At 43.5% G+C, this 13,470-nt stretch overlaps 1 protein-coding gene and 1 long non-coding RNA gene across 2 annotated transcripts in view; one reads left to right on the top strand and one right to left on the bottom strand.

Annotated features, from left to right (window-relative positions):
* LOC138647093 (uncharacterized) overlaps nucleotides 1-13,470 on the top strand; it is a 29,132-nt gene that overhangs the window by 3,402 nt on the left and 12,260 nt on the right. The window contains exon 2 of the long non-coding RNA XR_011314877.1: nucleotides 12,821-12,930. This is a non-coding gene — a long non-coding RNA (uncharacterized lncRNA). The remainder of the gene's footprint in view (nucleotides 1-12,820; nucleotides 12,931-13,470) is intronic.
* KBTBD12 (kelch repeat and BTB domain containing 12) overlaps nucleotides 10,934-13,470 on the bottom strand; it is a 60,265-nt gene continuing 57,728 nt past the window's right edge. Inside the window, exon 5 of the mRNA XM_069735905.1 lies at nucleotides 10,934-11,898. Within this exon, the coding sequence (XP_069592006.1) occupies nucleotides 11,729-11,898 (170 nt within the window). The 3' untranslated portion in view covers nucleotides 10,934-11,728. The remainder of the gene's footprint in view (nucleotides 11,899-13,470) is intronic.

Below are 13,470 nucleotides of genomic sequence, written 5' to 3'. Positions count from 1 at the left end.
GATGTTTACAGTGAAGCTTGTTGGGGGGCTCAGTGATGTTTACAGTGAAGCATGGTGGGGGCTCAATGATGTTTACAGTGAAGCATGGTAGGGGCTCAGTGATGTTTACAGTGAAGCATGGTGGGGGCTCAGTGATGCTTACAGTGAAGTATGTTAAGGACCTCAGTGATGTTTACAGTGAAGTATGGTGGGGCTCAGTGATATTTACAGTGAAGTATGGAGGGGGCTAAGTGATGCCTACAGTGAAGCATGATGAGGGCTCAGCGATGTCTGCAGTGATGCGTGGCGGGGGCTCGGTGATGTCTGCAGCAAAGCATGGCGGGAACTCGGTGATGTCTAAAGTGAAGCATAATGTGGGCTCTGCAATGTCTACAGTGGAGCATGACGGAAGCTCGGTGATGTCTACAGTGAAGCATGGAGGGGGCTCAGTGATTTCTATAGTGAAGCATGGCAGGGGTTCAGTGATGTCTAAAGTGAAGCATGGTGGGGGCTCGGTGATGTCTACAGTGAAGTATGGTGGGGGCTCAGTGATGTCTAAAGTGAAGCATGGCGGGGGCTCGGTGATGTCTACAGTGAAGCATGGCGGGGGCACGGTGATGTCTACAGTGAAGCATGAAGGGGGCTCAGTGATTCAGACAAGTGTCAGGAAAGAGACAACTTCATGTCTTCTATGAGGAGCTGAAGCTTTGGGTGTCATTGGACTTTCCAACAGGACAATTCTCCCAGTACCTTACAGTGCACCAAGCCTTGGTTCTGGAAGAAGTTCTGGAACATTCCAGAGTAGCTGTCACTGTCGCCAGATTTGAACCCCAAATCTTCGGTGGGATGTGAAGAAGCTCCAGCACAAGGATGCTATGATTTTTGTGATACTGCAGAGTCCAGGGCATTTGTGCTGGTTTTGGAGAAACCTTGTTCTATTAGTTGTGTTCAAATATTTACATTGTTTTGTCAATAAACTGAATTTCCAATGAGAGGTGTGAATGACCCCTGAGACCAGAGCACGTCCCCCGGTGTTATACCAGTCACCGACAGCTTTCATGATGTCCTCCATACTTTACTGCACACAATTGACATAGGAAACTAGGACTAACCATGGAAAACAGATACCGTGAGCGAACAGCCGGCGACTGCTCTGACCACTGAACCTTGATTCTTGATTTGCTCCTTTTTAGGAGCAGTTGTCGTTTGTTGCAAATCTTTTTTTTTTTTGTGGGTGTGCGCAAGTCCCGCCACAATCATGTGATATGAAGGTTCTATTGTTTTTGATAACAGAAGGTTCCCGTTTAATGCATTTGACAATGGTTTTCCCACTATGGACAACCCCTTTAAAAATAAGAATTCTGTCTGCAGTAAGGCACCACCAGGGGGAGCTCTCTGCACAGATTAACAGCAGCCGTCACTAAGCTCAGAGGAAGCAATATAAATACATACAGAATACAGCAGGTGCCCCCTAGTGGCTATCAGCAGGTATTGCAATTGTCTTTTATTTTAGAGGGGGCTCCCAGCAGATCAAGGATCTTGCTACCTGTCAGTATTTCATCCTTGGTCTTTACAGATATGGAGCTCCACCTGACAGGACTGCATCCACCGTAGTATAATTGTGCTTTGTGGTGAATGACAGCATCAATTAATTGCCTCAACGTTGGTTAATGATGAAGGGAGATGGAAGCGACGGCCGAGGAGGGGATCGGTGGAAACTTCAGGCTAATTATAAGCGAGAGCTATATGGAGGAATTCTCCGGAGCTGGTCGGGACCTTGGGGATGATGGCGGATGCGGCTGTCGGTATTAATCACTTCTGTCTCAGTGTATCAGCGACATTGCGGGAGATGCACGATTTGCAGTCACATGCAAGCTGCTGTTTGTGGGTGCGGCGCTGTATTTGGGGTCTCCATGACTGTATTTGGGGTCTCCATGACTGTATTTGGGGTCTCCATGACTGTATTTGGGGTCCGTATCCCATGTATACTCCATTTGGTCTTCAGGCAACTCATTGGGACCACAAAATATTAAAAAATATCAGATGCCATATAGCGGCCGCCCACACAAGTGTACGCAATTTACAGTGCAGGTCGATGTGCGTGCAGGATAATGGCAGTTGTGGTGGCAAAATGGCAACCGGAGGAGAAAACCAGCGGCACAGCAGGGTCAAATCTGATATAGCAGAGCTGAGTTTGCCACAGAGTCAATTGCAGAGCTGCCAGTGGTACAGCAGAGCTGAGTTTGCCACAGATTCCTACGCAGAGCTAACAGCAGTACGGCAGGTTTGACTTTAGTTCTAAGCCCATCTTGATATCGAATGGAGCATGCAGAGTTGACCCAGAGATGTAGCAGAGCTTTGTTTGTCACAAATCCAAGGCAGAACTGACCATTAGTATAGCTCTCCACCAGCTATGCAGCTGAGCTGTGGTTGTCAAGTGACCAAGTGAATCTAGAAATCACAAAAACAATCCACAGTAGTGATGTGGACGCCAATTACCTATATACTGAAAATGGTGACACCTCTGCCTGAGCCGGCGTATAAGGCCTGGAGTGAGGAGGAACATAGAGAGCCGGCACTGGATCCAGGAGAGGCCTTGTGTTTGCTTTCTCCTGATTCACATGTAAAGTGCCATGGAATAAATGGTGCTATATAAATGTATAATAATAATAATAATAATATCCGATCATTGGCCTAAATGTAATGTTCTCGTACATGCAGAATGGAGAGAAATGATTGTTGTAGAGAAGCCATGCGGCCACTAGATGGCGGCACAGCTATATTCACTGATCATAAAAGTTTTGGTAAAATCTTATATAAATTCAAAATATTCTGCAACTACAAGATCAATACTGATGCTGGAGCTGTGATATCTAGTAGTAATACTATTGTCCCCGTGGTCTATAGGACTACAGTAAATAAATCAATGGGGGTCTTGGGTTGGAATCAGATAACAAAATAGCAAATATGATATCCAATGGGGAAGGGGGAGATTGGAGAGTTGATATTATTTGTGGTGATCTCTGGAAATGAAGAGTTAATGTTCACATATCATTTAACTAGGTAACAAATTCAGGACTAGTAACATAATGTTTTTATATTTGTGATACAAATCTCAGAATTCTTCTTTAAAGGGAACCTGTCACCCCCAAAATCGAAGGTGAGCTAAGGCCACCGGCATCAGGGGCTTATCTACAGCATTCTGTAATGCATTCTGTAATGCTGTAGATAAGCCCCCGATGTTACCTGAAAGAGGAGAAAGAAAAAGAGGTTAGATTATACTCACCCAGGGGCGGTCCGGTCCGGAGCCTCCCAACTTCTTACGATGACGTCCTCTTCTTGTATTCACGCTCCGGCGCAGGCGTACTTTATCTCCCTGTTGAGGGTGTTACCGCTACTGCTGCGGCTGCTCGCCGCAGGCTGTGTGCTGGTCCCGGGCGCGTCCGTGCCTCTTCTCCGGCTGGGGTTCCTGCTCGTGCGGCTGCGCGCTCCCGCCGTCTTGTTCCTGTCTGTGCGGCGGCGCGCTCTCGCCGCTCTGTTCCCGGCGCTGCAGCGGCGCGTCCCCGGCGTTTCACTTCCGGGTCCGGGTGTCTCGCTGTCTCCGCCCCCTCTCCGGACTCCTCTGTTGCTGAAGGCCTACTGACCCTGCGCAGGCGCTCTAGTTTCCACAACAGACGCAGGCGCATCACACCTGATACTGTTCCTCTGGGTTCAAGGTCAGTGTAGCCTCAACCAATCCCTACCCTTGTCTTTGCTATATTAGGCGTCCTCCTCTGTGCCTCATTGCCTGTTTGTCATAGCATTGTTCTGTGCTTCTGGCCCCTCAGTTGCTCGTGTTAGGTTCTCTAGGTCGCTGTCTCTCGTTGGACTTCGCTCTCCCCGTATTCGTCCTTTGCTCTTGTTTCTTCCCGTTTCCGTTTTATCTTGTACCCTTAATCCTTCCTTTTGTTTTTGTCCCACAGTCTTCTGAGTCTTCTCCTGGTTCGTCTTCCCGCCAACGTTTCTCCAGTGCCTTTTCATTTCTTTCCGGAGCCGTCCCTCTCGGTACTTCCACTGTGGGTAAGTGACCTCTGGGCCTGCTCCTTACGGTCCCTGTATAGGGGTCGTTTCTTCCTAGGTCGCTCGCTCAGGGGTAGGGCTGCCCACGGTCCAGAGGGTCCACTCTCAGTTCTAGTTGTGAGTGTTATAGTGGGCAGAACAAAGTACTGCAGTGCGCAGGCGCCGGGAAAGGTCAGAGAGGCCCAGCATCTGCGCACTGCAGTACCTTACTCTGCCCTTAACAGGGAGATAAAGTACGCCAGCGCCGGAGCCGGGAAGCCCCGAACCGGACCGCGACGCCCATCGGACCGGACCGCAGTGGGACCGCCCCTGGGTGAGTATAATCTAACCTCTTTTTCTCATCTTTCAGGATACATCGGGGGCTTATCTACAGCATTACAGAATGCATTACAGAATACTGTAGATAAGCCCCTGATGCTGGTGGGCTTAGCTCATCTTCGATTTTGGGGGTGACAGGTTCCCTTTAACACATCCATAGATAAATGATTACATTTGATTACAATGATTACTGCCTGCATCTGCCACCAGGGGGAGCTCTCTATATATGGATTTATAGCGCTCACATGAAACTCGATATCAAGACTTCAAAATGTCCATCTATTATCTATCTATCTATTCTCTATTTATCTATCTATTATCTATCTATTATCTATCTATTATCTATCTCCTATCTATCTATCTATCTATCTATCTATCTATCTATCTATCTATCTATTATCTATCTATCTATTCTCTATTTATCTATCTATTATCTATCTATTATCTATCTCCTATCTATCTATCTATCTATTATCTATCTATCTATTATCTATCTATTATCTATCTCCTATCTATCATCTATCTATCCATTATCTATCTATCCATTATCTATCTATCTATCTATCTCTCTATTATCTATCTATCCATTATCTATCTATCTATCTATCTATCTATCTATCTACCTATCATCTATCTATCTATCTATTATCTATCTATCTATCTATCTATCTATCTATCTATCTATCTATCTATCTATCTATCTATTATCTATTATCTATCTATCTATCTCCTATCTATCTATCTCCTATCTATCTATCTATCTATTTATCTATCTATCATCTATCTATCTATCATCTATCTATCTATTATCTATCTATCTATTTATTATCTATCTATCATCTATCTATCTATCTCCTATCTATCTATCTCCTATCTATCTATCTATCTATCTATCTATCTATCTATTTATCTATCTATCATCTATCTATCTATCATCTATCTATCTATCTATTATCTATCTATCTATTCTCTATCTATTTATCTATCTATCATGTATCTATCTATCATCTATCTATCTATTATCTATCTATCATCTATCTATCTATTATCTATCATCTATCTATCTATTATCTATCTATCTATTCTCTATCTATTATCTATCTATCTATCATCTATCTATCTATCTATCTATTTATTATCTATCTATCTATCTATCTATCTATTTATTATCTATCTATCTATTATCTATCTATCTATTCTCTATCTATTATCTATCTATTTATTATCTATCTATCTATCTATCTATCTATCTATCTATCTATTTATCTATTTATCTATTATCTATCAATCTATCTATCTATCTATCTATCTATCTATCTATCTATCTATCTATCTATCTATCCATGTACATTATTCCTACAGGATAATAAAGGATGATTTCTCTCCAAAATTCCAATTGTAAAAAGCGAGGAATTTCTTGGCCCAGGGTAATGTTTCAGTCCCAAGTGGTTTGGATTTTTTCCAAGTTTTCCTTCCTCCCAAAGAAAAGACCGAAACTTATGGACTAAAACATTGCTCTGGGCCAATAAATTCCTCGCTCTTTTCATTTGTAGTTTTGGAGAGCTGCCATCCTTTTTCATGGAGTTATCAAATAAGGATTTATACCGTGGATCGTGAGGATTACACCGCAGTATAGTGACTGCCAGCGCTGCTCTGATTGTTCTTATTTATCTATTTCAGTGTGTGGCCGCCTCTAGGGGGCGCTCCCTGTGTATGGATTTCTATACTGTTGGCGGTCTGGGCACCTCTCGCCCATTCACCTCTATTTATCTCAGTGACTGAAGTAAACTGCAGATTCTTCATGAAGTCATCGGAGCGGACGCCTCACGGCCGCTGTCCAGGATTAGTCATGTTTGTGTGGGTTTACTCAGGGTTTTCCTAAGACCTACTGATAGGGAATGTAACTTGTGAGCCCCAATGGGGACAGTGATGATGTCTGTACAGCGCTGTGGAATATGATGGCGCTATATATGTAAGCGAATAGATAATATCTGCTTTCTTCCAAAAACAGCGCCACCCCTACCTATAGGTTGAATTTGGCATTGCAGCTGATCGCAATTAAATGTCTATTGACTTGAAGGGAGCTGAGCTGCAGTACCGTGCACAGCCTGTAGCCGGAGTTGGCGCTGTGCAGCAAGTCCCAACATACAGTGCCTTGCGAAAGTATTCGGCCCCCTGGAACTTTCCAACCTTTTCCCACATATCAGGCTTCAAACATAAAGAGACCAAATGTAAATTTTTGGCGAAGAATGAACAAGTGGAACACAATTGTGAAGTTGAACGAAATTTATTGGTTATTTTAAATTTTTGTGGAAATTCAAAAACTGAGAAGTGGGGCGTGCAATATTATTCTGCCCCTTTACTCTCAGTGCAGCAAACTCACTCCAGAAGTTCTTTGTGGATCTCTGAATGATCCAATGTCGTCCTAAATGCCCAATGATGATAAATATAATCCACCTGTGTGTAATCAAGTCTCCGTATAAATGCACCTGCTCTGTGATAGTCTCGGTTCTGTTTGAAGCACAGAGAGCATCATGAAGACCAAGGAACACAACAGGACGGTCCGTGATACTGTTGTGGAGAAGTTTAAAACTGGATTTGGATACAAAATGATTTCCAAAACTTTAAACATCCCAAGCAGCACTGTGCAAGCGATCATATTGAATTGGAAGGAGTATCATACCACTGCAAATCTACCAAGACCCGGCCGTCCCTCTAAACTTTCATCTCAAACAAGGAGAAGACTGATCAGAGATGCAGCCAAGAGGCCCATGATCACTCTGGATGATCTGCAGAGATCTACAGCTGAGGTGGGACAGTCTGTCCATAGGACAACAATCAGTCATACACTGCACAAATCTGGCCAGTATGGAAGAGGGGCAAGAAGAAAGCCATTTCTCAAAGATATCCATAAAAAGTGTTGCTTAAAGTTTGCAACAAGCCACCTGGGAGACACCAAACATGTGGAAGAAGGTGCTCTGGTCAGATGAAACCAAAATCGAACTTTTTGGCAACAATGCCAAATGATATGTTTGGCGTAAAGGCAACACAGCTCATCACCCTGAACACACCATCCCACTGTCAAACATGGTGGTGGCAGCATCATGGTTTGGGCCTGCTTTTCTTCAGCAGGGACAGGGAAGATGGTTAAAATTTGATGGGAAGATGGATGGAGCCAAATACAGGACCATTCTTGGAGAAAACCTGTTGGAGTCTGCAAAAGACCTGAGGCTGGGACGGAGATTTGTCTTCCAACAAGACAATGATCCCAAACATAAAGCAAAATCTACAATGGAATGGTTCACAAATAAATAAATGTATCCAGGTGTTAGAATGGCCAAGTCACAGTCCAGACCTCAATCCAATGGAGAATCTGTGGAAAAAGCTGAAAACTGCTGTTCACAAACGATCTCCATCAAACCTCACTGAGCTTGAGCTGTTTGCCAAGGAAGAACGGGCGAGAATTTCAGTCTCTCCATGTACAAAACTGATAGAGACAAATCCCAAGCGACTTGTAATCGCAGCAAAAGGAGGCGCAACAAAGTATTAAGGTAAAGGGGACGAATAATATTGCACGCCCCACTTTTCAGTTTCTGAATTTCCACAAAAATGTAAAATAACCAATAAATTTCGTTCAACTTCACAATTGTGTTCCACTTGTTGTTGATTCTTCACCAAAAATTTACATTTGGTATCTTTATGTTTTAAGCATGATATGTGTGAAAAGGTTGAAAAGTCCCAGGGGGGTGAATACTTTTGCAAGGCACTGTATATTTTTCATCTGATTGGCGGCTTTGAGTTTTGTCTGAAGAAATTTTCCATTTTTGCTGACTTGTAATAGACTCAGGAACAGGCAGCGAGGTGCCCATTGAAGTCAAGACCCTCCTTGTTCACAATGACTGAAGTTACGGTTCTCCGAGTCCAAGCTTCACTCTATTAGGAAGTCGCACACCTGGGAGTCTTGTGGGCATCACAGTATTTGTCAGGCTCTCTATGGCGATTAAGTGCCCCACAGGTTAGTATTTAGGGGGATGATGGGACTTGTAAGGAAGGCCGGGTAACGTGCTTTGATAAAACATCACAGAAGTTACGAGTTTTTCATAGAAAAGAAGATGCCGCAAGTGTGGTTTCCTTGACTTAAAATACATGACCACATTGTCAGCCATATTGGTTCTCATGATTCTTCTCCTTCCGTCACCCGGTCACTAATTTCTCTTCACTCTCTTAGTTCTTCCTGGCAGCTGCTCACAGTGACCCTCACCTGTCCCTCTACTGAGTAGACACAAGCTTGATAGCGTCCATCTTTGTACCATGTAAAACATTCTAGCGTTGGTGATTTCTTTGTGAAATGTGTCTGACAGAGCAGCGGCTTCACCCTAATAGTCTGTAAGGTGACAAAGATTCTTTTTTTGTAAGAAGTTGAAAAACAAGGAACGGTGGAAAGTATTGTTTAATAAGTAAATGGATGAAACAGAAAGTGGCCATCTGCTTCTCAACAGAAAGAGAGGAAGTAGCTTTATGTTCAGCAGTGAGAGAGGAAGTGTCTATCTGCTCCTCAACAGGAAGTGTCTATCTGCTCCTCAACAGGAAGTGTCTATCTGCTCCTCAACAGGAAGTGTCTATCTGCTCCTCAACAGGAAGTGTCTGTCTGCTCCTCAACAGGAAGTGTCTGTCTGCTCCTCAACAGGAAGTGTCTATCTGCTCCTCAACAGGAAGTGTCTATCTGCTCCTCAACAGGAAGTGTCTGTCTGCTCCTCTACAGGAAGTGTCTATCTGCTCCTCAACAGGAAGTGTCTGTCTGCTCCTCAACAGGAAGTGTCTGTCTGCTCCTCAACAGGAAGTGTCTATCTGCTCCTCAACAGGAAGTGTCTATCTGCTCCTCAACAGGAAGTGTCTGTCTGCTCCTCTACAGGAAGTGTCTATCTGCTCCTCAACAGGAAGTGTCTATCTGCTCCTCAACAGGAAGTGTCTATCTGCTCCTCAACAGGAAGTGTCTGTCTGCTCCTCAACAGGAAGTGTCTGTCTGCTCCTCAACAGGAAGTGGCTATCTGCTCCTCAACAGGAAGTGGCCATCTGCTTCTCAACAGGAAGTGTCTGTCTGCTCCTCAACAGGAAGTGGCTATCTGCTCCTCAACAGGAAGTGGCCATCTGCTTCTCAACAGGAAGTGGCTATCTGCTCCTCAACAGGAAGTGGCCATCTGCTTCTCAACAGAAAGAGAGGAAGTAGCTTTATGTTCAGCAGTGAGAGAGGAAGTAGCTATCTGCTCCTCAACAGGAAATGTCTATCTGCTCAACAGGAAGTAGCTATCTGCTCCTCAACAGGAAGTGTCTATCTGCTCCTCAACAGGAAGTGTCTATCTGCTCAAAAGGAACTAGCTATCTGCTCCTCAACAGGAAGTGGCTATCTGCTCCTCAACGTGAAGTGTCAATCTGCTCCTCAACAGAAAGAGAGGAAGTAGCTATCTGCTCCTCAACAGGAAGTGGCTATCTGATCCTCAACAGGAAGTAGCTATCTGCTCAACAGGAAGTAGCTGTCTGCTCCTCAACAGGAAGTGGCTATCTAATCCTCAACAATAAGTGGCTATCTTCTCAATAGTAAGAGATACGGTAGCTTCCTGTGCCTTGTCTCAGAGAGGCGGTAGCTCTCTGGATCTCAACAGGAAGTAGCTATCTGCTTTACAACAGGAAGTAGCTATATGCTTTACAACAGGAAGTAGCTATATGCTTCTCAACAAGAAGTAGTTATCTGCTTCTCAACAGGATGTGGCTATCTCCTCAATAGTAAGAGATGCAGTAGCTTTCTGCGCCTTGTCTGGTAGAGAGGAAGTAGCTATCGGCTCCTCTGTGGTAAGAGAATAAGTATTTATCTGTGCCTCTTCAGGGAGCAAGGAAGCAACCATCTGTGCCTCATCAATTTTTCTCCTCAACATTGAGAGATGTAGCAGCTCTCTAAACAGCAGGTAGCTAACTGTACCTCATTAGTAAGAGAGGAAGTAGCTATCTGCACCTCAACATTGAGACAGGAAGTAGCTGTGTCCTCTTTAATAGTAAGACTGGAAGTGGCAATTGACTCCTCATCAGGCAGAGAGGAAGTCGCTGTATTCTCAACAGTGAGAGAGAAAGAAAGGAAGAAGAAATCAGTATAGCAGGCTGCCGGGAGATGAACATGAAATAAAAGTTAAGCCTTTGATTTGTACAAAACACAGGTCACAGTATTATCATCTAATAAAATACTCTTTAAAGGGAGCCGGTCACATTGTCCATGATGTCTGATCTGTGGGCGGCGTATAGAGCAGGAGACACTGAAGAGAAAGGTGTATAGTTTACTGGGAAGGGAAAACATTCTCAATAACTGCCCTTTATTCTATAAAACCTCTGTGCTTTCCGCACATAGGAGTCCAGTGGGCGGTCCTTTACAGTGATTGACAGCAGTCAATTTGTAAGAACCGCCTCCTGGACCTCTAAGCCTAGAAAGGGCCGGGGGGTTTATTGAATATAATGGCCGTTGCACTGAATCTTTCCCCACCAAGCCATATATCAATCTGCTCTGCTCCTCCGGCTCCGCACCACGCTGCGCACATATCAGGCTCCGTGTAACGTGACGGAATCCCTTTAACAAGCTGAATTTGACATCTGGATGATGATGCGCAGTGCGGGAACTTGACGTCCCAATCGTCCCACAGTCTTAGAAAATTCCAGCAGATGTTTCCATTTTCTATAAAGTGACCGAAAACAATGCTGTAATCACAATGACCGCATGATGGAGGCCGCCGGCGCTTCTGTTGCATCTGCGGGAAACCATGAATGAATGCGAGATGAATGATGGACGACCGACTCAGGCGTGAGACTGTTAACCCCTTAGGGCCCAATTCCACAGACCGCAGGGAGAAAGCCCACCTTAACACCAATAATTGCTCAATAGAGAGGATTTCATTGTGAAGTGTAAGGAGAGTAATCCAGCACCAACCACCGCTTTGGCCTGCGTTCCCACAATGAGTTTTCTACGCTGCGTATTTTCGGAAAAAGGCAAGTAACCTAATCTACATATTGGGCGCAGAAAACCTGCAACATCAAAAACGCCGCAAAAGTTCATGATGGGAACTTAGAGGTGGAGATATACGGGAAGTTGCACTTGGACAATGGCACCTAAGGGGGTCCTGAGCCCCCTATGCCACATAAAGAGGTGCTACACATGTTGCATTGCACCCAGGAACTCTCCGATAGGTAACAGACCCTTGAAAAAAGTCTTCACAGCAATAATCCATGCTCAATAGAAATCGCCGTTACTATGGAGTCCGGACCCCCGAGAACCTTCTATTTCACCAAAACTATTAGGAAAGCAATTGCCCAGAGGTCATATTTCTAGGATATGTCACCTCTCGAGTAAGTCCCGCGGAGGTGGGATCAGGTCTCGGGGGTTCAGTCTTGCAACCAGACAGACGTCGTAGGAATCGTGCATGGGGGCACGGGTGCACACGATGTTCCACTGGTTCTCCCACGGGTTCAGCTCCAGAATTTCCTTAGTGATGACTTCATGTCGATCTGTAAAATAAAAAAAAATTGCAGGAATATCCAACATCACAAACATATAATTCTGACAGTAAACTCTGTGAGACCCTTTCTCCGGATTTTCCTGCAGAGCTGTCAGTCATCTCCAGTCCCCCGACCCCCACACGCTCTCTATCTCCTTAAAAAAAAACCAGTGATCTGTACAGATGCCATGGAAGAAATGGCGCTATAAAAAATGTATAATAATAATATATGCAGAAATCCAGAAAATGTGGTTATCTAAGGGGTATCTAGACCTATTTGGGCTGTTGAAACCCATTAATAAGAGCATTCTCGAGGTCCATGGGGGTCCTAAATATTACACCTTCAGCAGTCACTGGGAGATACCAGCATTTCTTAAGATGGTGATGTCCCTTTAAGAGTCTACTTATAATTATTATTATTTATTATTATGGCGCCATTTATTCCATGGCGCTTTACATGTGAGTAGGAGTATACATAATAAAAACAAGTACAATAATCTTAAATAATACTTATAATGATACTATTTGTTGAAAAGAAGAAAAGAAATATGAAAACGGGGTCCATCGATCAAAGTAAGTGACCCCTTTAGTTAATAAAAAGAGCAGATGTTCTACACTACATCTATGTGTGGCTGAAATAGTTACATTGTATCCAAGGACAAAATCTGACTTTCCACCTCCCGGGTCTTGAACAGTTACATTGTTATTATTCTATAGATAATTACAGGAGTAATAATCCCTTCTCTGTGTAGATTTACTTGGCAGCGAGCGGAGATTCCTCTCTCGGTAATGTGTAGGCAGATGTGCACAGACATCCAGACAGGTGCGCTTATTAGGCTTGTTAAAAATAAAAGAGAAAAAGAAATCCTAATTGTGCTAAGATTAGAATATTCCGTCCTCCATTTATATCAACTTTCATCTCCAAATTACAGGTTTATGTCACTGATTATACGAAGCGCCGGGAGGGTGAGAACAAAACTACGTCACCCATAATGCAGAGCGGCTGCTGCCTGTGATGGGAACGGTCATAATCAGACTCCAGGTATTATAGTAGTTATATTCCTGTACATAGGAGCAGTATTATAGTAGTTATATTCTTGTACATAGGAGCAGTATTATAGTAGTTATATTCCTGTACATAGGAGCAGTATTATAGTAGTTATATTCTTGTACATAGGAGCAGTATTATAGTAGTTATATTCTTGTACATAGGGGCAGTATTATAGTAGATATATTCTTGTAGATAGGAGCAGTATTATAGTAGTTATATTCTTGTACATAGTGGCAGTATTATAGTAGTTATATTCTTGTACATAGGGGCAGTATTATAGTAGATATATTCTTGTAGATAGGAGCAGTATTATAGTAGTTATATTCCTGTACATAGGAGCAGTATTATAGTAGTTATATTCTTGTACATAGGAGCAGTATTATAGTAGTTATATTCTTGTACATAGGGGCAGTATTATAGTAGTTATATTCTTGTACATAGGGGCAGTATTATAGTAGTTATATTCTTGTACATAGGAGCAGTATTATAGTAGTTACATTCTTGTACATAGGGGCAGTATTATAGTAGTTA

The sequence above is a fragment of the Ranitomeya imitator genome, chromosome 8 (genome assembly GCF_032444005.1).
Source record: "Ranitomeya imitator isolate aRanImi1 chromosome 8, aRanImi1.pri, whole genome shotgun sequence".
In the NCBI taxonomy this organism is placed as follows: Eukaryota; Metazoa; Chordata; class Amphibia; order Anura; family Dendrobatidae; genus Ranitomeya; species Ranitomeya imitator.
The sequence above is the reverse complement of the archived record's forward strand: the minus strand, read 5'-3'. Positions and strand labels throughout refer to the sequence as shown.